The sequence below is a fragment of the Penicillium lagena genome (assembly GCF_028827675.1).
Source record: "Penicillium lagena strain IBT 129212 chromosome Unknown utg000001l_segment0_segment0, whole genome shotgun sequence".
NCBI lineage: Eukaryota > Fungi > Ascomycota > Eurotiomycetes > Eurotiales > Aspergillaceae > Penicillium > Penicillium lagena.
Window position 1 is genome coordinate 2572396 of NW_026623222.1, and position 24414 is coordinate 2596809.

Genomic DNA, 24414 nt, shown 5'->3' on the forward strand with positions numbered 1-24414 from the left:
TGGAGGGTGAAAGTCTCTACTGGAGTTGCATTTGTTTTCGTATTAGTAGTCCTCGGTTGTGCTTTCTTTATTGACTATTAGGTTGCGATGCAAGTAACTAAGGGATCCAAATGAATTACATCATCCTGTTTGTACAATTCCCTTCTAGGAAATTTTCCGTCCTCTCCACTTTGCAGCTCGACCCCGCGACTTCGTGCGGGCGTCGAGACGGTACTCCAGCGGAGAGAACCAGCTATAAATACCTACCTTAAACACAGTAAATCATTGAATTGCTGCAATAGATACAAATCATCACAATGCTGCCGATTTTTTTCCCTTTGTTGGTTGTGCTGCAGCTGCCCATCAGCTCAGCTTCCGCGCTGAGACCTCAAAACGACAATGGTGTTGCAAAGACACCTCCCATGGGGTAAACGCGTTTTTACTTAGTTTTAAATTCTTGCTAAACTTTCTAGATGGAACACATATAACCACTACTCGTGCTCCCCGAACGAGAGTATTGTTCACTCCAACGCGAAAGCTCTAGTTGATCTGGGGCTTGCTCCACTCGGCTATCGCTATGTCACTACCGATTGTGGCTGGACGGTCCTGGATCGAACATCTGATGGCTCTTTGACTTGGAACCATACGTTGTTTCCTAGCGGGTTTCCTGCATTGGGGCAGTTCATTCACAATTTAGGTCTTTATTTCGGAGTGTATGAGGATGCAGGGATTAGATCTTGTCAGACGACTATTCCGCAGGCTGGAAGCTTGCGTGAGTGATCTGTACATCCTTGAGATAAATTACAAAGTGTTCTTGCTAATATACGGCTTACCGCAGACCATGAACCGCATGATGCAGCGACCTTTGCCTCTTGGAAAGTCGATTCCCTTAAGTGTAGGAATCATCTCCAATCCAGTTTCTTTTGTTATCTTACTTATGCTCCAACAGATGATAATTGCTACTCCGACGCCGCAGCTGGATACCCCGATGCGGATTATACTCCCAGCACATCGCCGAGATTTCGATATGCCAACATGACCAAGGCATTGGCAGCTCAGAACCGCTCCGTGTTGTTCCAAATTTGTGACTGGGGTGTCGACTTCCCTGCACTTTGGGCTCCAGCCCTGGGTAATACATGGCGTATCAGTAACGACATCATTCCAGACTGGAGGACCATCTTCCGGATCCTTAATCAAGCCGTCCCGTCGACTTCATTTGCGGGACCAGGGCAATGGCCTGATCTAGACATGCTCGAGGTTGGCAATAATGTCTTTACAACACCAGAAGAGCAGACTCATTTCTCGATGTGGGCTATTCTAAAGAGCCCGCTCACTATTGGCGCGGCACTGAAGGATGATTTGACTGCTATCAGCGACGTCTCCTTGGAGATCTTATCGAACAAGGACGTTATCGGCTTTAACCAGGATTCTCTGGCGCAGAGCGCGAATCTCCGTCGACGGTGGTCCGAGGCTGGATACGAGGTTTGGAGTGGACCATTATCTGAGGGCCGGATGGTGGCTGCATTGATTAACTGGGCCAATGAATCTAGGGAATTGACAATGGAATTACCCGACATCGGGCTGCAGCATGCAAAGATAGTCAAGAATATCTGGGCGAAAGAAACGTTGAGGAATGTCCGCACAACTTATTCAGCTACTGTGGATGCTCATGGCATTATGTTGCTAGAGCTGGAAGACGCTATAGAGGCAGGGCTTTATCCCAGCAGCCTCTTTGCCACTTCAAAAGGGTAAGTAGTCCATGATCCTTGTGGATACTCAGCGATTCGTGCTGATTATCTCCAGCCACACTACAACTTTCAAGAATGTGTATGCAAACACCACAAGCGACAACTATACAATCACTGTTTCTTTCTCTAAAGCTGCTGGCACTTCAACCAAGTTTAATCTGGAAAGCTCTTCAAGCTCACAGAGGAAACAGGTTAATGTGCCAGCTTCCAAGCGCAGCGTTTCGTCAACAATTTCCTTGAGAGCCGGATCCATGAACCAAATCTCAATCGATACTCTCGAGCCCATCGACTCTATTCGAATAACCTCCCCTCGGGGAAAGTACTATCCTTGTACTGGATTTTCTCTCTCCGGCTCTGCAGAGCTCGAAAAGTGCGGCGCGGGGTTCTGCCACCCTGTTGGCTCAAAGATCGGCTATATCAATGCCACCAATACCGCACGAGCCACCATTCCAGCTAATGTGTTGCACTCCAACACTTCATCAAAGTACCTTGAGCTGGATTACATTAACAATGACATTGCTTTCTCCACTTCATGGGGCTGGGGTTCCAACTCGAGGAATATCACTGTGTCTGTCAATCACGGAACTCCCGTTCGAATTGAGGTACCTCTCAGTGGACGGCACAGCGAGCTTTTTGGGCCTGGGATGGGATGGTGGGATAGTGCAACCCTGGGTCTTTTGGTTGACGGGTGGAAAGATGGGGATAACGAAGTGGTGATCGGGAATGAGGGCATCATCGATGGGTTTACATCTTGGGCAGCCGATTTCGTGGGCTTACGGTTTTATGACTGATTTGCCTGGCATATTGCATACAGCATCCATACAATGACTCTCGACCAGCTTGCTCGAGTAACTCGTCTCTATAGTTCATGTCCACGTAATCTACCTCCGTTGTATGTATTGATAGGGTGCAGGTCACTTTGTTTTTCTTCAAGATCTCCATCCATCGCTCGACAACGTTGATCGGTTCGGAGCCTTAAGAGTGGCTTTAGAACCACCGCCCCCACCCTTTTGTCGATAAAAAATTTCTACTCTCCTGCCCCTCGAGCCGTGGAAGTCATGGGCGGTTGGAAAAAATCATTTTCGAAAGATCTATCTCCACCTGGCGCCCTGATGGTAGGCGACGACCAGGAGAACCAAACACATGGCTCCCTTTCCCCTTCGATATTATGGAAGCGGGATATACTCATGGGCATGAAGCAGGGGAGGCATCCCGTGGGCTGTGGTCCAATTTCGCGCTTCAACTTTGGGAGGAGCACGTTAAAGATATCCAGCGGTTGACTCCAGGGGAGGCGATACCCCCTACAGCACCACCATTCAAGTAAATTATCCTCATCCATTCTTCAAACGCCCATGTCCTTTATTCTCCAGCTTGCACGTCACGTCATTTCCAGAGATAATCATTCAATCGATGTCACTTTGTGTTTGGATTTCCGTTTGTTTATTCTGAAGAGCCCGGCTGACGCGGCTGATTGCAGCATTTTGAGTGATAAGTAGGCTCGAAATGTATGAATGAACTATGAAACGTAAGATATTATCTTCAGATCATGAAGTGCAATCAGAATTAGGATGTCTACATTATCTATATCTGCGAGGCGAAGACTTCTCTAAACTGGTGCTTAATTTCCCCGACCGCATTCATAAGCTCAATTATGTCATATTGTGTGTAAAACAGAACGCGAATAAAGATCAATTTATATGTATTTGCAGAAATCCTAGGTGGCAGCTATGTGCACCCTGCGTGAGAGCATCTACACCCTATTATTCTAGGAACCACCTGCCAATTGACCGGAGACCGACATAATCAGAAATGCAACATCTAGTTGCCAACAGCCACGTTCTTCATTTCCGCAAAGTTCGGAGTGCCGAGACCCGTGACAGGATCCCAGCCCTTAGTAGCGTTCCAGCTGGCATATGGAACGTAAGGGCTGCCATTGACGCCCTGACCTTGGGAGCAGCCAGTGCTACCGCCAGTAGTGATGTCGTTCAGAACGGAAGCCCCGTTGGCATAGAGCCAGGGATTAAGGAAGCCCATCACAGGCTTTTTTGCGCGCAGACGGGCATCGTTGAGCAGAGCAATAACTCCAGCAAAAGTCGGAGAAGAGCACGAGGTGCCTTCCAGGCTGATGAGAGAGCCAGCGCTATACACGGCGTAGTTTACGCCCTGGGCGGCAACGTCGGGGAAGGCCCGGCCCTTAGGGTTAAATAGACCAGCCCACTGGTCGCCCAGATCCTCAAGGTAGGCGCTGACTGCGTCGTTCTGGTAGGATGGGCGCTCCCACAGATCTGAGAATCCACCCGATGAGAAAGAAACGGCGGTCTCGGGCGATGTGTGGGTCGTCGCACCAACCGAAGTCACCCACGGACAAGCCGCGGGGAACTGTGGAGGGAAGTGAGTACGGTTGGAGCCGTCGTTGGTTATGCAAGCTCCTCCGACACCCGAGTCGCCAGACGAGAAGAGGACGGAGACGCCACGGCTGCCAAGCTGTGTGAATAGGTTGCACACGCTGCGGGCGTACTTCTCAGGCACGCTCTGGAAAGATAGTCAGATCATAGCTGCCCCGAATCGCTTCAGAGAGATATCTTACCTGTTCATCCTCCCCGTACGAGGTGGAGATAACCTGCGGCAAATCATCCTGGTCCATTTTGAGCACATTTTGTAAGAAATCCAGGTACGGCTCATTCTGGTCATCTTTCTGGCTTGGTTCCGCCGCGTCTGGGACAAGCGGCGCACGACCGCCAGTACTGAACTCAGTAACCGGAATAGGAGAGCTCACGCCGATGATGTACTGGGCGTCTAGGTTGGCTTCGCTAGAATCGCCGGTGTAGCTCTGATTGTTCTTGCCGCCATTATAAGTAATGACCGAAAAGGAATTCTTGGCATAGGGAGCGATGTTCTTCTCGAACAGCTCCAAGTCGGAGTAACGAGCGTACTGCTCAAGGTAACTGGCAAAGCCTACTTTGCTGCCGCTGCCAGCATCGGCCTCATAATCATCAACGCTGTACAACTGCTTAAGGCACTGCGGAGTAATAGAGTTGTTGCAATCTCCATCAGCAGTAGCCTTTCGGAATGACTCCGTCGTGCGCTGAGGTTTGATATGCATAGTGGAACGCTCTGCATGCAGCTGACCAAAGCGCGTGGTAGGGGACACAAGATTGATATGGGAAGTCAGGGAGTCCGGGATCGAGTATTCCAAAGTGCGGAGACGCTCAACGTGCTTCACGCGGTTCATATAGTATTGGAAGTTCGCGTCCAGCAGCTCATTGGCAGTGTTCACGGTGGTTTCAAAGGTGATCCAATCGGCGTCCTGCTCGATCTGCGTAATTCCGGCATCCTCTAACCATGCACGAACCGAATCCACAGCATCGCTACTCGGCTGCAGCATGCGCTTCATCTCCTCGTGGGTCTGGAAGTGGTTGCCATAGTTTGCGTTGTCAGGGGTCGACATGTCCATCACGGCCTTCTCAAATCCGTCGACATCGCTCTGCGCCAGGGCAATCTGCAGACGAAGGGGTTGATTGCCACGAGGGCTGCGGGAGTGAACCCATCCTATATAGTGCCAGTTGCTCAGTACGGATCCAACTCGAAAAACTCTCCACGAACTCACCCTGCGGCACATGAGTCAACTTCTCAAAAACATCCGCGGCGGCGGAGGATGTCATAAGCGACATAACCGCCAGGGACAAGGCCCTACGGTTCAATAGGGATCCAAGCATGGTAAAGGAGAGTAGGTAATACGCTCCCCCAAATTACTTGCGAGGGATAAATAAGGCCAGTATAAAACGAAATAATCAATTTGAACGAAGGGCAACAATCGGTACTCGAACTATTTATTATTTATGGTTGCATTGGAGAGGGGAATGAGGGACCATCAACGGAATGCGGTGCCCAGAGAGTCTAACAACACCCATTGAGGACACTGGAGTATGCCTCCAAGGTCTCCGGCCGCACTGCTCCGGTGGGCTATTGGGCGGATATCCGTCGGCCACCCCTCCGTTCAAACTTCTCTGACAGGGATTGGATGCCTTGTTTGATCGGCTGCCGTGGAGGTCCAACGCGTGAGGGGACATTGTTGCACCAGAGCGGGATGGCGCCGAGGTGCAGCCTGTGATGTGATCGGTATGGAAGCATCTCCCTGCCTGCGCTGAAACATTGCTACCCTGTCCTCCGAAGATGATGGTGCAGCGTCCCTGATGATCGGCGGGAACCGTCCCCTCGTCTGGTCTAGGACAGGAAGGGATTGGCAACGGCGCGACGCGTAAATAGAACCAGTAATCAATCAGTTAGCGTGGGTCGGGAGCTCGTGCAGAACCTAGAATCAAACTGCACAACCGCACCTTCCACAGCAGGCTAAAGTCGGCCTCTTATGTTTGTGCTGCAAGTGCTCAGGAAACAAAAGACACCCGAGAGTAAAGGAGTCGATGAAATCCGGAATGCGACCACCTGTGCCTTGCCAAGGGGATAATCAACTTGGCGAAGATCTCTCGACCAATAAGCCAATGTCTTCCCCACCATGAGCTTGGTGAATTCTCGGAGTCCGCGATGAGATTCCAGAGATCCAGCATTTTCCAAGGTTCTCGGATCGGAATTCGCAACCCTAAGCTATCGTCGGATCTAATTGGTGCCAGGCACCAGTGATCTCATGCATCGTCTTATAAGCAGAAAATCGCCGTGGTCACTAGGAATATGCATTCAGGGCGCGTAAACAATTGTTTTTTTTTTCGGGTCCACTGTTGCTCTCGAGTGACCCCCATGCGCGCTCTGACTGATATAAGAGCTTATGCTGCACGAGACGAGGGCGTGGCATCACCAGCCTCGCTGCATGATTATACATTCTGCACCGTTTTGGGCGCCAAGTCCGCAGTTCCATAATATTCCGAGACGGTGTGTCCAAGAGAGGTCGTGTGGTGGTGGCATGAGACAGCAATTGCAAGTGACACAGAAAAGTACCTAGGCAGTGAACCAGTGATCGTAGATTTACAGCATATGTCCACATCTACTGTTTCCTGAAAGATGAATACTCAAGAATTGGTTTTATACACATTTCCTAGGTACTAGAACGGATTGAAATTATAGAGTACTATTCAACGCCAGCCAACAGCCCATGCGTAGATACAACATCAATATACACTGCCAATATACTCTCCACTGCCATAAGCGCGCTCATCTACTCCTTGGAAACAGGTGGCTGCACAGGCTCGGCGGCGACTTCCATCTGCTGCGCCATGATTATATCGGCGATGGCGTCCTCCGTTTGGAGGTATGTGCGGCTACCCCGAATGAACCAAAAGGCAATGGCAATGACGAGCATGACCCCAAACACAGCAATTGCGTAGTTCATGTCGGCCGGTGAAGGGTTAGGGGCTCCGGGGAAGAGGAAGAAGATGGTCGTAATGATGCAGTAGATGATGCTGACCCAGTTCAGAAGCGGGCCCCAGCGGCCCAGGTGGAATGGGCCTGGCTTGAGCTTGTCACGGCCGACTATGAGTAGGGACATAATGGGCATGGCGTAGGAGACGGTCAGCGCAATGGTGCTGACACTTAGAATAGCCTCGAGCACAGTGTTAGCGAAGAGGTACAGGACGCCGACTAGGGCAATCAGGAAGCCCTGGAGCCACAATGTCCGTGCAGGGACTTGCCAGACTGGGTCGACGTGGCTGAAGTATCGGCTCCAGGGAATGCCGCCGTCACGGGCAAATCCCCAGGTCAAACGAGAGCCGGTTGTCAGAATACTGATACCCTGACCAACTCCGTTCCAGATGAAGAGGGAGAGCAGCACAGTGGCGCCCTTCAGACCGATAGTCTGGAGCATAAGCGTGATGAAAGGCAGGTCTGCGTTGAGAACCTCCTTCACGTTCTGGATACAGAACAAGCACACTACCATGAAGATGAACCCAGTCACTGCACCGAAGAGCACCGCCATCCAGATAATGCGTGGGGCGTTACGACGCGGAGCAGGGATCTCCTCCACCATGTGGATGACCGAATCGAATGCGGTCAGACCGTACGCGGCCTGCACTAGGCCGGTAAACCAGACCACCCCGTTGCTCCAGCCTGTCTTGTTTATCCAGTTTCCAAAAACGAAGCCAGCAGGCTGGAAGGATAAACCGGGTTTCACGCCAACCGTGATCAGGAGCGCCAGAGAGAGGACGACGAAGAGACCCGTGAACCAGATGCCGACGAAGTTGTTGATCCACGGGAGCACCTTGTCTTTCCGACAGCCGACAACATTGATGACGGTCAGCAACAGGGTCACACCAATGTAGACCACGAAATTGAGCCACCCCTCGTTGACGCCGGCCCAGTTCGGCTCGAACATGGTCCTCATTCCCAACATGAACTCAGACATAAAGGCGATCTGGGAAGCCGACAACGTCCACCACCCAAAGGTGTTGATCCAGGCACACATGTATGACGCAAATCGGCCAAGTGGTGTGTTCCACAGCCGGTATACCCAGTAGGCTTGGCCCAGAGCCGTCGGCATGCTGCTGGTCAGCTCGCCCAGCGACAGTGCGACACAGAGATTACAGGCGGTGACCAGCACCAGACCCCAGAGAATCGTGATAGAGGCGCCATTTGTCAGGCCACTGCTGAGATCCTGGGCGAACGTGGAATAAGTGCCTAGGAAAACCAGGTTAGTATGGAATTGACGACCGTTTTTTCAGGACAAGTAGGAGCATACCCAGCACACAGAAGGCGAGCGCCAACATGCTCCACATATCGAATTTCCGCGTCAAGGCCTGGTCGTGGCCCAGCGCCGCAAGATCGAGCGCATCTTGCACATCTTGGTCAGTCGACAGCGACGGCTTGATAGGCTCAGCCAGTTGGTTCGACTCCAGATCCGTCATAGTTTTATTCCAGCCGGAAGCGTTAAAGAGCAATTCAACGGGCAAGCAGGAGGGGGGGGCACTTCCATTTTCCACTGAAAGATAAACCTGGGGAAAAAAGGGGATAGACGAGCGAGATGACGGATTCTATATAGTCTTCGCGGTCATGATCTCGTTCCGCGCTGGGTCGAGTCGAGCAAGGATCACCCCCCTCAAGGAGGCGTCGTGTCAAGCAAACTTAATTCCAGCCAGAAAAGACCGGGGCAGTGAGATAAAGCTGGGGACGAAAATGGAGCGACCAATGACAGACACCACAGAGACAACGAAAGTTGTGGGTTGTATCAAAGCGATTGGTCACAGGCTGGGGTGCGCTTGATAATGGAAACGATGAGCACGAGATGGATTTTGTGGGATTTTTGCGGGGATTTTCTGTGCCGTTCGGATGGACTTCCTCGAAGTGGGCCTGGCTCTGGTGGTTGTGGATGGTCCTCCCCACCAGGGGGATGGGTACAGTTTGTATGATCCGGAGAAAGGACCAGGCTAGCCTCGATCAATGGCTGTTTCCATAGTCATAGAATAGTTCTTTGAACTCCATGATTGTGGCGGGCGGCGATGTCTACTCCTAATCGGAAGGATCGGAATTCACGACATTGCCGGAAAGGAAAAGTGAGCGAAATGCGTCTTTTCTTCCTCCCACCAGTTCGAGAGGTCTCGAAAAGCCTCAGATATGCAGCCGCGATGCACTCCGTGCGCCATCGGCCAGCTACTGTCAGCCTCTGTACTCCGTAAAGCCAGCCGAGTTCATCGGTGGCGACAACTTGTTCCCGATAAGGAAAGTACATCCGACGAGATAAGCCACTCGAGTCCTGCCACAGGGAGCATTAGCTATCAAATCTACCGGAAAGCTTTCATATCTCGAGATTCGAGATACTATCTGACTATCTCTAGAGTGGTGATGCGCGGGCTTCACGATGACCCGAGATTTCCCTTATGCACACTCATGTCGTTTGAATGGACAGAAAATTGGAGCATCGCGATAATCCCCGGCTCCTGCAAGCTGCTGAGGTGTGCAAGTAGTGACCCAGGATAATCAGACAAAAGGGAAGCACGACACGATGGGGTTCTAGCTGACCAGGCAGCAGCCCTGTGTCGCTCGAAGCTGTCGCGGAACAGAGGCGTCGGGGTTCGCCTTGAACAAGGAGAACACCGGATGTCGCGTCGTTAGAGCTTGGCTGAATATGGCGTCTACATACAACGATGCACTTGATGAGAGATATCTCTGTCCCGCTGCGAACGCCGATGTAGAATCGCTATTGGCCTGTATCGCCGGGTCTCGGCCCCAAAGTCTCTTTCTCTTTCCCTTCTCGGGGACGGGAGGTGGGTTTGGGTCGGGAACTGTTGCAATTAGAGTAGATTGGGACGCCTCCCCGGGATTATTGAATCGGTGGAGTTTCTGTGACAATTGGTTTCTCGGAGCATCACTAATCGTGGGGAGATAAACAGCTGTTACAGCGTGTTTTCATAAGGGATCTTCGGGGCCTCGGGTGATATTCAAGCACCGGATCAGCACCCCGACCCCGATTGGGGAATTTGAGCCTCGCCCGTCTTTAAGGTCTGATGGACGCATTCTGGAAGACATCTAGTCTCTGCATCCCTCATCAATTGACCAATAGCTCATAGTGCCGGAAGCGGGTTGGTTCCGCGAGCTGCCCATAGCTCCTGTTTAACTTTTTGCGGCTTTTTCGCGATTTCGAGGTATGACCATTTCGAGGTGTCATCAATCCGAGGCCGGAGGGTCATGCGTAAAAGTATTCGTATCATTCTACAATAATGTGTGTTAAAACTCGGTTATGCGTGCCGGAGAGGACACATCAGTTCTCATCAAAGTGTCTGAAATGATGTGGGTATCTTGATTGTCTTTGTTCTTACCAATAGCATCGTTTTGATGGGTGTGCACACCCGTCGAATCCCAAGTCCCGGATGGCCTCAAGAAAAGCTGCCTTACTCTGGACTGCACTTTTTTTAGAGGATAAAAATGTAGAAGACAAAATTTGAACAGACCTTTATATGCAAGGTGCACATAAGGAGAATGGCCCCAGTATATCCCTTTTGGGTATGTGTCGCGCCATCGATGACAGAGCTCCACACCATAGGTGAACATGTTATAGGTACATCCGGCTGCACGTCATGCCTTGGACTTACTTGATTGGGTGAGACCGCAGAGAACAGAGCAGAGTTGAGCAGAATCAGCCCAGTATCAGCTATTACATCATTATTTGACTATGGAAAATGAAATTGACAAGTTTAACAACAACACAAAACAGAAGACTTTTCTGTCGTCAATAATCAGGATTGGAGAGACCTAACTACGCCTAAACTCCGGCCTCCATGTCCCTTGGAACGCCAAAAAATAGAAAATGACGAAAACATTGTCCATGGCTCACAAATTCGCAATGAGTCGATTTCAAAACGGATTGGAATTCTGCCACTGCCTTCCCGGCAGGAGATTCTGTTTCAGCAAGCCCAATTCCTTGCGCACAGCCTGGTTTTCTTGCTGCATGTTCTCGATATAGGCGAGGGCATTTGTGAGAATCTCGGATTTCTTCAAAGAACTCGCCCCACCCTTGGGGCCATGCTTCAGAATACTTGCGGGGGAGATGGATTTCTCCAGCGAAATGAATTTTGCATTCATGTTTGAGCGGTAACGTTTCTCGATGATGTTGTGGGCGGCGCGCTTGGCGGCATTGCGTGTCTGCGGATCCTGATTGCCGGTAGACAGGCGATTAGAAGGATTCTCCGATGGACTGCGAGATTTGTGATTTGGTGTACTCTGGTTCGTTGAGTCTGAAGAGGAGGCCCGACTTTGTGGATGAGCATTGTATTGGGGAGGAACTGTCTTCATCACTTGGGCGACGGATGGCTCAGACTCAGATGTGGTTGAGTCGAAGGACGGGTGCTTGAAAGACCATGTTTGATCGTCACTATCAAACTCCTTCCTCGGATGTCAGAATCAATATTTTGATTGAGAAAGAGCTGCATCTTACTGATAATACCGAAGCGCTATCCTCCGCCACGGGCAATGTGCACCCATTTATCCCAACCGGAATGGCAAAAGGGTCCATAAAGAAACCCTTTGACTCTTTGTCGACCAACTTGTTAAACACGTCAAAAGAAAGTGGATCAGTGGCCGTGGAATTCAAGGCCAAAAGATCGGTTGCGTTGTCGTATGTCCAGTTGTCGGAAAGAGGATCAAAAAGTTCTTTGGTCACAGGGAAGAAGTCAACTGGTCGAGTCTGAGGACTCATCGGTTGGCTGGTGAGAAATTTCTCATCTTCCTGCGAGAGACTGGAGAGAGAACTTGGTCGAGAGAAATCCATTGTGATGATGCTTGAAGATGCTCTACTCAGACCGGAGTGGGCAGCAGGGAGACCTTTAAAATATGGTTCAAAGAAAAGGCACGGGTCATCTGCAAAAAGGGTATACGGTACTGTGGCAATATATCGGATATCAAAAATAAAGACAGCAGGCTACCACGGAATAGAATTGAGTTTACGTCGGCCGCACCACAACAATATTATATATGGGCAAACACCAACTTGTGAGAAAAAGGACAGGAGCGTTCATTCCCGAGTATCACCCGGAGACTATCAATAGAGATTCATGCTTGCCGCTCCTTGGCTAAAGTGACAACCGAGAATTAGCTTGTGATGTAAGGCATTGCCATTTCCCAGCAAAAGCCCTGGATGGCTCCCAGTTCAATGCCCACGGAGAGCTCGATCCGAAGTCACCCCAGGCTGGACCCTATAACGGTGGCCGGCTCCGATGCCAGCCACCAGAGCTGTGGACCCAGTCAGATGTCAGAGGCGCAATTAAAAACAATGAAGAACTGCGGGCCAGCAATGAAATGAGTGAAAATCAGCAAGTGGCTGTGGGGCCGTTGGATCAGCAGCCGCCGGCCGAGACTCGGAGCCGACGTCTAGTCAATGATGCATGTCCACACTTAACCAAGTACTAGTACCTTTGTACGTTATTGTTTGCCTCGCAATTATCGTTATTCTTTCCTCTTATCCCTAGTGACCCAACAATGCCCTGTTCTACTGTAAGCATAAGCCACGACCAGCACGCACAATACGAATCTAATTTAACGGGTTCCCTAAAATCATACTTCAGTTTCTCGACGGAAGCAGGTTGTAATGATCTATTCTTGAGCATATTTTCTTTGCATATGGATATGGAAGATGTGTTTGGCCGACCATCATATTTCTCACTAGGGTCACTGCAGAGCATTGTGGAACACATATGTTTGATCAGCTGAAGTACCACCGTCCGGCCTCGACACACTAAAAGGTCTTTTCATTTTAATGTCCTCAAGTAGGCGGCATCCGCGCATTCAGCCGTGGTGTCATTTGGGTCATGATTTTCTTTTGCCCCGAACTTGCGCTCCTATTCAGCCCGATGTCTGCTGACTTCTGAGTCAGATGGGCCCCTAGCTGTATCTGCTATTCTTTCAAGATACATGATCGAAATAGGTCTACTACAAGTTTTCTGAAGGGCTGCGGAGTAGATTTGCTCAAATGGCGATTGGCTAGCTGTGATCACCAGCTATGGATCGATCTAGAGTAATAGGGGAGGGATAGGATCTTTGCTGTCGACAAATAATGTTGTCTAAATTTGGCTCTAATTGCCCCCCCCCACATAATTCAAGGTCTCAAGCTTTGCGATCTTGTTATCTTGATCCATATTGACCAGACCCATTATAATTGACATGGACTTCTTTGGCAATCACGGCACCATGTCTTCTGGAGAGGCAGCAACTTCCATTGTGCTGAGGATTTCTGTGTTGCAAACATATCACTTTCTTCCCCCTCTCCTTGCAAATTAATTGCAAGTTAAAATATCAATTATTCTAATAGTGCCTTAATGGTTGTCTCAAAGTCCTCGGGCTCTCTTCCCAAAATGTTGGCAAGAGCTGGAGACACGACAGCAGTTTCTCCTTGCTTAATAGCCTCCCATGCTGTGGCCCACTCCTTCGACAAATTCACACTATGATAAGTATGTTTCTTACCAACCTGCGGGAGTAAGGCATACTCATCCACAGATATTTCACGAACTCTGAGAGGTTTTCCGACTGCTCGGCCCAGAACATCGACGGTGTCGGAGAGAGAAAGCTCGCGTGGTCCAGAAAGAAGTATCTCGCCATTCAGGTAAGCGAATCCCGACGGGTCCTGGGTGTACTGTACGATGAGTTTGGCAGTCGCTTCGCCCAGTTCGTCTTTTTTAGCCCATGCTACACCTGGCCCACTACCAGGGTGCGGAATTGTAATCTCATCAGCTGGGTTCTTGAGATCAAACCACGCAGTGTAAATGGGAAAGGACTCCGAGTACAGCCCTTCACGGACAGCTGTGTATGTAAGGCTGCCCGACTTTTCAGAGAGATATTTCTCGGTCGCGATGTGCGCTCCCATCACATGCGCGAGGCTCTGGTCCTTTGAAATACCGGCAAAAGCTAGCGACGAGTAGAAAATATGCTTCACTCCGCTTTTAATGGCAGCGTCGATCGCCAAATGGTGGGCCTAGGGAGATTTGGTTAGACCTTGAGAAATTATTCCGTCATTTTCATGCATACGTTGATTCGGTGCTGTATCTCAAACGACGCATAAGAGATGAGCATCAGCGTTTCGACCCCGTCAAATGCCTTATCCAAAGTGGATGGCTCATCATAATCCGCCTGCCGAACGGTGGCGCCATTTCGGCTAAATTCAGACAGCTTCTCGGGGTGCCGTGCGATGAGAATGAGCTGTGAAGCGGGGACCAGTTTCGTTAGATGATTGACGATGCTCGTGCCCAATCCGCCCGAAGCGGGGAAGATGCCAATCTTGGCGCTCATGTTGCGATGCAACGCTGTATGTCGTAATAGGCAAAGTGGGACTTGAAGTCGGTAATGCAAATATCGAGAGTTGAACGCCTTGCCGAAACTGTCGGGTTGGAGAAGAGTGAAAATAGCCAGATATGATGTTCCTGGATGTCTTATATGCTAGTCTCTTTCTTTCGGGCTTGGCGTATGTTGATCGGCTTATAAATCTTAATGGATTTTCGGCATTGATGAAAGCTGGCGCTAATGACGTTAACTCCGTCGGTAGAATCACAAAAGGTTGCTCCACACTACGTGCTCTTCATGCTGTGAACTCAGAAGTGCGAAAATGTCCTCATTTCTCGGTGGGAGCACGATATTGCTTAATATACACTGATATTTCTTAAACAATAGGACAGAACTTCATTGAGTAGAGGTGTCATACCCGCGTTGGAGCCCATTACGGATAAGCGTCCTCCAATGAGACTCTCTTTACAATCTGATCATTATCAATCTGATAGGGTTGATGGACTCGCTGTGAATACGCAGATATGGCAGTCAATTTGTCCTCTGAAAGACCAGCACGCGATGGCCGTAGTGCGATTATAGGACTGTCAACATGAAACTGCTTAATTAAAGCACTTAACGATCATAAAAAGTTCGTTCCGGTATAACCGATAGAATGAACGCTGAGCCTAGCTCAGTCAGGACACGGACGAGAATGTTTAGGAACGTGTGCCGAGGCCGAACAAACGAGTGAAAAATGCCGGTCGCGGTTGTCTTTCAATCACAGGCCTCCAATTACTGTGCATTAGGAGAGCTCCCGAGCATACTCTCCTAGCACGTGCTAGGCTCTCTATTGGTCCGATACTAAATACCCTAGGCGACATGGTCGACTAGACAAGCCGAACATCGCATGAATTCAATATATTCACTCAAAACGGTATGTCCAAGCTTTACCCTGCTGGTAAATTTTGGACCCAGTGATTTCACAGTTAAATTTTGAGTTATGACCTGGTCGCTATCCTTGGGCTTGCCAGTCGCCCAGTGTTCCTGAGAACCATTTCATCGGAGGGCCTGAGATGGTCTGTTCCCTGAACGAATTCCATGGCTCCAAAGGTGATAGGAAGCAATTATGGTGTGAATTCGCATATGGCGCTGCTAGACTCTCCGATTTCTGAGCGTTTATTGGCAGATCGAAAGATTTGATTCAAGGAGTGACTTTCTCTCTATGACCCTTTTAACCTGAATAAACACCCACAGTCCGCTCACTAGCCAATTAGAATAAATTTTCTAACCCGAAAAAGTGGAGTGTCTACATTGGCAGCCCAATGACGTGCCAGCGTGGGTATTCTAGACAGACCCACATCGCCGTTTCCGGCAACTGTTGAATATTGACCTCACCACTCGGAAGAATCTTCCTCACTGTAATGATCTGTGTCTTAGCCTCCCGATTGGGGAGTGTACCTAGTCCAGTCTAGTTGGCTCCAGGGATTTAACGACCCTCGTTCGCTCAAGGTCCCGAGCCAGGCCCTGATCGATGATACATGGATCGAGATGTGACCCTCTGCAAGCCAGTAGTGACGTCTGCGACAACATTCTGTTCCTACCTACTGTGAATTAAATAGTGCTATTAGAGCATCCCGTGCTTTTGCAGTTAAAAAAAATCGTGTAATCCACTCCGCCTATTGCTGCCCCCAGATCATCACGATGGTTTTGTTCAAAAAGCGCCAGTCGGTCGATCAGTCGACTCTTGGGCCGACGTCGACTGGTGGAGGATCGACTACTGGGCATAATGGTGGACGTGGCCAGCTTCCCATGTTGCAGTTCCCGGACAGCATCCGCTATAACATCCTCTGTGTCTTCGGAGAGTTCGTCGGCACTTTCCTGTTCCTGTTCTTCTCCTTCGCTGGAACCCAGGTGTCCATGACGCCCAAGCCTCCGGATGGATCTCCACCCAACACATCGAATCTGCTGTACTCTTCCTTGGCCTTTGGCTTCTCGTTGACGGTCAACGTTTGGGCATTTTTCCGTTTCACAGGCGGGCTCTTCAACCCGGCGGTATGGAACGAATTGATCTTAGTTTTTATAATCCTCAGGCTAACAATAACAGGTCACCCTCGCACTCTGTGTGACTGGCGGAATGCCCCCCTTCGCGGCCTCTTTGTGTTCCCCGCGCAACTTGTCGGTGGCATTGCCGCTGCGGGTGTAGTGAGCTGCCTGTTTCCAGGACCTGCCAACTTCGGTACTCGACTTGGTGGCGGTACCTCCATCTCGCAGGGTCTATTCATTGAAATGTTCCTGACCGCACAGCTTGTTTTGGTCATAATCATGCTGGCTGTGGTCAAGCACAAGTCGACCTTTCTGGCTCCCGTGGGAATTGGCCTCGCCTTCTTTGTGTGTGAGATGGTCGGTAAGTTGTCATATAGACTGCAGGGTGAAACACTTATTAACAACTGATTTCAGGTGATTACTACACTGGTGGCTCCCTGAACCCGGCACGATCCTTGGGCCCCGACGTCATCAACCGCTCGTTCCCGGGATATCATTGGATCTACTGGGTCGGTCCGCTGCTTGGCTCCCTTCTTGCCTCAGGATTCTATAAACTGCTTGTCTTTGTCCGTTGGCAAAACATCAATCCTGCTCAGGACTTAGAGGAATGGGAAGCCAAGCTAAGGAAGGGGTCAACAGCTCCTTCCGAGCATACTGTCACAGATCAGGGTCATGGACAGGACCAGCGCCAGTTTTACGCTGATGTCCCCCGTTCCAATGGTGGCAATGAAGTCCCCCATCCTAATAGTGGCAATGAAGTCAGTGGAGCTCAAATGCGCCGCGAGTTGCCCCCCGATGAGCAGGTTTAAACCTGCATGGCTCCTACATTTCGAGAATGTTTAACATTTATCTTTGGGATGAAGAACCTGACAAGGCTTTGAGTTGACTTGAATATTGAAAAAAGTGGATGACTCTGCTACATACACGGTAGAGTGAGGATGTATGGGAAGGTTGAGGTTGTAACTGGTTAGGACATTTTTTATGAAGGACGGCTCGTGCAGGCTCGGCATTTATTATTTGTCCATACAGCATCAGTATTCGTTAATTTTTTGTATGTTCATGAATTTTCAAATATCGATACCATTGCTCTTTATGTGCCATTGTAGCCATATTATTTGCTTTATTCCACGGCCAAACAGGGGTGCTCTCCAACACAACACTTGGATAGTGGCCAATATCGGACTATACCGTTCGAAGGCATTTTATAGACAGAATTGACCCCCTGATACGCACCAGCGTACATACGTGCACGACTGGGACAATTAGGTATTGCTCCCTGGGTTTAGGCTTAATCTATCCAACATGCAGGGAGGACCATTTATTGGGATCTAGCCAAACTGTCGCCTACAGTTTGATCCACAGCAGCGCGATAGATAAGGCAGTAACACAACTGAGCCAGCATCGGATTGTGGTATGATCGAATGCGGCCTGTGATTCAAAGGCTGCCATCTCAATCATGAAGACACTCGAAACAACAAGGAACAAGTGCGTACCAACTCGGTCTCCACCGTCAGAACGGTCCATCCAACAGTCTGTGTGTCCGGGCTCTAGATCGGAGAGAAAGATTCGGAGGCAAGTTTGATTCGTACATTCTGCTTACTTCCGACACCTAGAAACGCCACCGAGGTGATGGTGCAACAATCCTGGCCTGGCACGCGCAGGGACTGCAGGGAGAAATCACTCGTTCGCAGCAGGACACGGTGCAACAACGCATGGGCAGACGCATGTCATCCCGGTCGAAACTCCCCGAAATCGGGGGGTTTTACACGGGACGACTGAGCAAATCAATTGCGTATGTTTCGGTCGCGTATCTTGTCTTTGGCGTCATTTTGTCCATGTTTCCTACAATGGGACCGAATCCATCGCGTATGCCACTTTTCGTTCAGTTTTAAGTCTGTGAGAAACGCTAATTGACCGTAAACCACAGCATCTGACATGAACTACACCGTGGTTATCAACGGCTTCGTGTGGTCTAGTTGCATGGCCTACTACTTCTTGTTCGTACACCGCTGGTATTCTGGTCCATAAATGACAGTCGAGAAGAACAGCCCTGCCAACCCGGATAACACTATCCGTGCAAGTGTGCCCCTTCAGGACGTTTATCGCTCTACGTCTGAAGGAGAACCTGTAAAGACGGATTGGTTTTGCTTTTGCATCTCTCAGGTGCATTGCATGATACTTGCTATATATTCTGCATGTTTCAAGTTCCGTCTACTACTCTGAGGACCCTGGGCAAACTCCGAATGAATCGGTCTGGCCATTCTTTCGCGTTTGGTTGCATTTTCAAAGCAATGATTTGCGCATTCATTAGCATTCGCGATTAATATACTCGTGATTTTCCGGTTTGAGATAAATGTTAGTGGCTTGGGACAGGTATTTAAGAAGTTGACGGGATTGTGCATGGACAAATTGTTCAATTGTACAACCGAACTATATATATACAGCTTTCCAAACCCCGTAGGTAATATAAACACCATCCCATCCCCTCTCTTAGGGGGAACCATGATAAAAAGCGTATGAACACACAGTCAAGGAAAGTCGTGAAGGTATAATAATAATATCAAGGTCCGAGATCAAAGACATTAGGATTCTCGGAAATGTCCAGGGAGAAGACCAGACACCATTTACAGGGCGGCCATAATCCCGAGCATACCGGCCATACCAGCAACAGCAGCACCGACGGCAGTAGGGCGCGCAACGGCACCATTGGTGGTACCACTAGGGCTGCCAGTTGAGCTGCCAGTTGCAGAGGCGGAGGGGGTCGTGGTCACCTTGGTGACCTCGGTAGCGGTGGCCTGACCGTTGGAGTTGGTCAAGGTGGTCTGGCTGATGGCAGTGGACCACTTGTGGGCGATCTCCGAGCCGGCGGAATTGAGGTCTGTGACACCCGCGCTGTAGGCGCTCTCGGCGGCGGTAGCAATCTGGGCAGCTTCGCCGGTCAGAGTCTTGACGGCGTTCTCGCCGCCGGTCTTGACCTCCCCCAGATCGAGGTAGCCTCGGCGGGAAGGTCGGATATGTCGTTGATGCCTTTCGAGATACCGACGCCAGCCTGGGAGAGGATCGAGTTGATGTCAGGAATGTCGGGGTTAGGGTTGGCCATAGCCGCAGTGGCCAGGAGAAGGGCGGAGGAGACCAGTGTGAACTTCATTTTGCTAGTGGGCTTGGTAGAATGAGGTAAACTTTGGAGGTGGAAAAGAGTAGTCTCAGGTGGAATTATTTGATCGATATGGAATTCAATAGTCCGGGGGAGAGATGGCCCCTTTATGTATGTGTAGCGTGGATCCAGTAGCAAGGAAATTTCCCTGAGTATTCATAGTAACGGGGCTTAGTTAACCTCTGACCGGATGCCAAGCAAAAAAGGGCATCTGGTGGCTGTGGCGACATCATTTCAGCCCTGTCAAAATGCTGCGAAAATGGAGATCGGCGACATGGTGCCGAAAGGGGATGCATGACTTCGCCCCCGAGAGCTTCAGGTCCGCTCCATAATCCTGGAAAGCCAATCGTCATTGCATCGGGGTCCACCAACGGCCGACAGTCTAGCTGTGTGTCTCTCACGTTGGGACCATTCGTCCGTGTTCTGGGGGAAAGAAATTAAACTATTGGTGGTAATATGCGCGATGGAGGTTAGCACAGCCACTATTATTATCGGCTCCGATTTTAGAAATGTGGCATACAATGCCGTTAACTCTGCTGCCTTCTGGAAGCGTCGGAAGCCTCGGCAGTCACCGCCCCAGGAATAGGCAGGCCCCTTGACGCCTAAGGGGAGACCACCCCACAGATCAATTGCCAGAGGCTGTCTCAGTGGGCGTTGGGGTGGATGTGGATGGGTCGCCCTTGCGACTTTTCCCGAATACCGGTGGGCCAGTGACTTGGTCGGTAACAAGCCTCTTGGGGCGGGCTTGATCCTGACATAGTAGTGTAGTTTCATGACGATGATGGGAGCCAAGCGCCGTTGCACATTGATGACGTTGGAATAGTAGCTAATTGTATGATCATTATTGACCTGCTCAGTGTGAAACAATAATGCAGGAAAGATAATTGAATCCTCAAACATTGGTACCTGAGGGTAATAAGTCACGTGCTGATCTAATAAAAGAAACCAAAAACCAAGGTTCAGATTATTCTCTAATTGGTCTATCATATGTGCAGCCAACTAGTATGTATAGATAATAATGATTATTGTTCACCGGGTGGCAAACTGTCGATATGCCTGGATGATGGCCTCCCAACCGCCGGGATGGCTCCTCTCGGGCGGATTCGTCTTCCCATCCAGGACCATGACCTCCGTCATGCGCGTGCTGATCGAGTACCAGACCAAGTTCTGCGGCGCACCAACCACGCGCAGCATGTTTGCTTGGCATTTGCCCTTGCAAGGTTCATTGTACTTCCCATTCCACGGTCCATCAAAGAAAGCCCAGGCTGCCGAATTATACAGCGCGATGTTGGACCCGCCGTCGACATTGGTGGCCAACGCAGTGCGGCATTTCTGATCATCTGTTGCGCACCATGAATAGTCTGGATCGCCGTACCGTGCGTTGGCAGTCCAGGGCGCTGGTGCTGCCTGGAGCTCTCCAGAACCCTGCATGTACGGGGTCTCCGATTGCAGCATCCCGGCGTAGACGTTCTGCGCGTTGTGGAAGTTGTAGTTGTAGAGCCAGTGATGCTCCGAGCCTGTGCCGGTCAGCCAAGTGCCCTTGGTCGACTCCACGAGGACTCCGCGGCCGGTGGAGATGATGGTGGTCAAGTTGCTGTCCAGATTATGATCTGCAGTCCAGCCCCAGAAGTTCTCGATGTATGCCGACGAGCTCTCCGTCAGATGCATAACCATGAACGCGGCCATGCAGTCCTTTGGGTCCTGTGATGTGCAGGCGCGGGAAATGTTCGTGTCGGCCGTGCCGCCTACTGTCACCATCGTGTTCCATAGTCCCACATCTCCAGGAGTTTCGCCGGCGGCGTTGACCTCGACTATTTTGGCCCCGGGGAGAATCTCGCCTACCGCGAAGCGCATATCTTGAATCTCAATTAGGCCCACATCGCCGGGGTTCCCGACCTTCACGACAGGTTTAGGGTTATTGGCATCACCAAAAGCATCGCCGTACCCAGAAATAACGGACCACGCTTCACCCACGATTCGAGATCCCACCGGAATCAGTATGGTATTCGTGACTCTGTAAATTCCAAAGGGGATATAGCTGATCTTGCAGTCGGCGGCATTCTGCGCCAAGATGGCGTTCAAGGATGCAGTATCGTCTGCCAAGCCATCGCCCGAGACCATGTAGCCGGGAACAGTCTTGACATTGACAATTTGGTCGCTATTGAAGTCACCATAGGTGGGCTGCCTTTTGGTGAAATATTTCCCGTCCACAAGAAGATTCTCCGAACGCGTGGTCGTCCAACTTCCCCCAGTCTGGTATCTACCGGGGGCAATAGTGCCCCAGTTCCAAGTGTCGACATGGCGGGTGGCGGGCAGTCGGACATTGCCCTCAGCGTCAACCGCAATAGGAGCGTTCGTATCATGTGCCAAATTTTGAATGGTGAACTGGCTACTTCGGCCTCCTGGATCGTTGGACGAGTCATAAAACCTGATGACAGGGCCCGAGTTTATCGATGTCGAATCGAGAAGCACCAAACTCCCCAGCGAGTTCCCGGTCATGTTGATTCCAGTCCCACAGTCATTGAAGATAGCACCTTCGAGCAGCACCGTCCATCCTCCCACCGCATCGAAAGCAGTGCCGCAGGACTTGAAATAGATATCCTTGAAGTTGACTTGCTGGTTCGAATTCTTAATGCCAACCGCGCCACCGGTTATGTACTGTGTTTTGTTAGGTTAATAACCCAAAGATAGCGCATTTAAACTCACCACATCCGTCACAGCAATAGTCGATCCGCCATTAATATCAATTCCAGTATGCCCGGTCGAGGTTATCGGCATGCGAATTTGCACATTTGTCAAGCCAGACCCCTGCGCGACTCCCCACTGCAGGGCAGTAATGGTACTGTTGGCGTTGACAGCTGTGGTATCCAAGATGACATTCTTCATGAGCGTCATAAAGCTGGTCTCCGGGGGTCCATTCTCTTCATCATATCCCATGAGGAGATATTGGCCACGAAAGTTCGCAGCGGCGGCGAGGATAGGCGGGTTCAGAGGGTCTCCAACAATGATAGTGCCCACTGTCAAGTTCAGTGTGCTTTCCAACTGATACGTACCACCAGGCAAGAACACTTCAGCAGGAAACCGCGTTACACCTTTTCCTTTGCGGCTCCCACCGTTGCCGTCGTCGTTGATCGCTTTCTGCAGGCTACTTGTCTGGTCGCCCGAGCCGTCATTGACAACTGAGTAGTCCATGACATTGCGATAGACCGGGTATCTGTTCGTCGTATTGGCGTAAGGTGCGAATCCCGCGCCATCTCCGCTATGATCTTGATCATCGAGCCAGTATGTACCCGACGAGACTGCGGGACCGGGGCATGCTTTCGTGGCGGCCGCGAAACTGGGACTGTTCGAGCTGTAGGTTTACAAATTAGCAAATGAATGCTTCATTTTCACCACAAACAAGATACATCACATGCGAAGACGCCGGAGCTGAATTTTCATGAACGTAAGGATTCAGCCAGTCCGGCGGCGAGGGGATTGATCGAATGGGAGCATGAATAGATCGAATAGACTCGGGAATAGTTGGGATGAACTCGTAAATCGGTCCAATGGGAACAATTGCGCTCGAAGCTGTAACAATAACCGCTGCGAACGCAGTGAAGGAGAAGGTGTTCCACATCCTTTAATAGTCAGTCCTCAATCACTCCTCGTCCTCGCATCAATCCCAATCCCACATACGCCACAAGAACGAGAGAGACAAGAAGTTTGTAGAAAAGAACGAATGACAAAACTCAAAATATTTTTGAGAGCCTCGCAACAGAGAATCATGGAACGTGACTACCACGGGTAGCTATGGGCCTGTCAAGGTGGTGATTATCTTGGATCTGGAATGCAGGCTGGGGGGTTGGGCCGATCGTCGCCCCTTGCGAGAACCGGGATTTTTGAACGTGCCGGTGAGAGGTGGGTGCAAAGCCGAGGGTGTCAAATAATTGGACTTCAGCAAGGCTTTTCCATTTATGTATTGGATCTATGTAGTGTGCGATCTCGTAGCATCATGGGATTTGTCTTGGCTTATCCTTCTCCAGATTAGGAATATCGTGTCTGGGCGATTGATTCCTTCCTTGTGGCTGATTTAAAGTAAAAATTTCCTTAAAATCACACGAAGGACATATCTTTAGAGTTTACAGTAATGATCAATATTGACCTTTAGCGATGGCGAAACTCTGAAAAGCCACATGGCTACGGCTAAAATTCGGGACGTGGCATCGACCGGACCAACTCCTTGCGTCAGGGGTTATGTTTTGTCCTAGAAACGGGACAAGCTAAAATAGCATGCCGTAGAGAAGAACGCACCAGCCAAATATGTGAACATACCTACCTCCACTTACAATCCACAAGAAGCAAAGAAGTGGGCTTGTTCCGTGTTCGCCCTAGTTCCTTTTGCCAAAGCATCTGAAGGCCGAAGATACTGCGAAACACAAACAACTGAAAATTTACAATTGGCTTAGATTTTAGAAACTCGTGCATCTTACAGGCTGTCACTAAATTTTCTCCAGTAAACTATCCATCTGACTTGCGGACTGTCATTCCGATATAGTGACGTTAGCATCGAGAGCCGTGGGTCGTGCGCGGCAACAAAGCATAAACTTCTATAGTACTTTCCGCACATATTGCCTCAATGAGCTCATAACAGTGAAGAAAGTATATTGGTAAACTGTTGCTCTGCTACTGCTACTGAAGACTCCTTAAACGACTCATCGATCGCTTTGCAGTCGGTCTGGCCAAAGAAACACCGCTCTATCATATATTCATTAAGATCTCGCGCTTACGAAAAGGACGTCCTTGGACTTCGAGAACAAAGTA

At 50.1% G+C, this 24414-nt stretch overlaps 10 protein-coding genes across 10 annotated transcripts; 3 read left to right on the top strand and 7 right to left on the bottom strand.

Moving 5' to 3' along the window:
• Positions 1 to 296: 296 nt before the first annotated feature.
• On the top strand, positions 297 to 2518 carry N7510_001114 (alpha-galactosidase D; the record flags this gene model as incomplete). Its single annotated transcript, XM_056973041.1, has 5 exons — positions 297 to 406; positions 453 to 751; positions 818 to 874; positions 929 to 1727; positions 1783 to 2518. 5 exons carry the CDS (start codon positions 297 to 299, stop codon positions 2516 to 2518), a joined length of 2001 nt encoding a protein of 666 aa, XP_056838158.1.
• Positions 2519 to 3545: 1027 nt separating this feature from the next.
• On the bottom strand, positions 3546 to 5443 carry N7510_001115 (S53 family peptidase; the record flags this gene model as incomplete). The annotated part of the gene is made up of 3 exons (XM_056973042.1): positions 3546 to 4259; positions 4315 to 5276; positions 5335 to 5443. 3 exons carry the CDS (start codon positions 5441 to 5443, stop codon positions 3546 to 3548), a joined length of 1785 nt encoding a protein of 594 aa, XP_056838159.1.
• Positions 5444 to 6894: 1451 nt separating this feature from the next.
• N7510_001116 (putative amino acid permease family protein) lies at positions 6895 to 8575 on the bottom strand (the record flags this gene model as incomplete). The annotated part of the gene is made up of 2 exons (XM_056973043.1): positions 6895 to 8348; positions 8410 to 8575. The coding sequence occupies 2 exons, from the start codon at positions 8573 to 8575 to the stop codon at positions 6895 to 6897; spliced, it is 1620 nt and encodes a 539-aa protein (XP_056838160.1).
• Positions 8576 to 11018: 2443 nt separating this feature from the next.
• N7510_001117 (basic helix-loop-helix domain-containing protein) lies at positions 11019 to 11931 on the bottom strand (the record flags this gene model as incomplete). Its single annotated transcript, XM_056973044.1, has 2 exons — positions 11019 to 11546; positions 11608 to 11931. 2 exons carry the CDS (start codon positions 11929 to 11931, stop codon positions 11019 to 11021), a joined length of 852 nt encoding a protein of 283 aa, XP_056838161.1.
• Positions 11932 to 13455: 1524 nt separating this feature from the next.
• N7510_001118 (NmrA-like family protein) lies at positions 13456 to 14441 on the bottom strand (the record flags this gene model as incomplete). Its single annotated transcript, XM_056973045.1, has 2 exons — positions 13456 to 14127; positions 14181 to 14441. The coding sequence occupies 2 exons, from the start codon at positions 14439 to 14441 to the stop codon at positions 13456 to 13458; spliced, it is 933 nt and encodes a 310-aa protein (XP_056838162.1).
• Positions 14442 to 16115: 1674 nt separating this feature from the next.
• Positions 16116 to 17266, top strand: N7510_001119 (uncharacterized protein; the record flags this gene model as incomplete). Its single annotated transcript, XM_056973046.1, has 2 exons — positions 16116 to 16818; positions 16872 to 17266. 2 exons carry the CDS (start codon positions 16116 to 16118, stop codon positions 17264 to 17266), a joined length of 1098 nt encoding a protein of 365 aa, XP_056838163.1.
• Positions 17267 to 17913: 647 nt separating this feature from the next.
• N7510_001120 (putative GABA permease (Uga4)) lies at positions 17914 to 18485 on the top strand (the record flags this gene model as incomplete). The annotated part of the gene is made up of 3 exons (XM_056973047.1): positions 17914 to 17991; positions 18071 to 18323; positions 18385 to 18485. 3 exons carry the CDS (start codon positions 17914 to 17916, stop codon positions 18483 to 18485), a joined length of 432 nt encoding a protein of 143 aa, XP_056838164.1.
• Positions 18486 to 19081: 596 nt separating this feature from the next.
• On the bottom strand, positions 19082 to 19605 carry N7510_001121 (putative GPI anchored protein; the record flags this gene model as incomplete). Its single annotated transcript, XM_056973048.1, has 2 exons — positions 19082 to 19452; positions 19497 to 19605. The coding sequence occupies 2 exons, from the start codon at positions 19603 to 19605 to the stop codon at positions 19082 to 19084; spliced, it is 480 nt and encodes a 159-aa protein (XP_056838165.1).
• Positions 19606 to 19926: 321 nt separating this feature from the next.
• N7510_001122 (uncharacterized protein) lies at positions 19927 to 20511 on the bottom strand (the record flags this gene model as incomplete). Its single annotated transcript, XM_056973049.1, has 1 exon — positions 19927 to 20511. The coding sequence occupies one exon, from the start codon at positions 20509 to 20511 to the stop codon at positions 19927 to 19929; it is 585 nt and encodes a 194-aa protein (XP_056838166.1).
• Positions 20512 to 20640: 129 nt separating this feature from the next.
• Positions 20641 to 23230, bottom strand: N7510_001123 (glycoside hydrolase family 55 protein; the record flags this gene model as incomplete). The annotated part of the gene is made up of 3 exons (XM_056973050.1): positions 20641 to 22269; positions 22318 to 22963; positions 23019 to 23230. 3 exons carry the CDS (start codon positions 23228 to 23230, stop codon positions 20641 to 20643), a joined length of 2487 nt encoding a protein of 828 aa, XP_056838167.1.
• Between the last annotated feature and the right edge of the window lie 1184 nt (positions 23231 to 24414).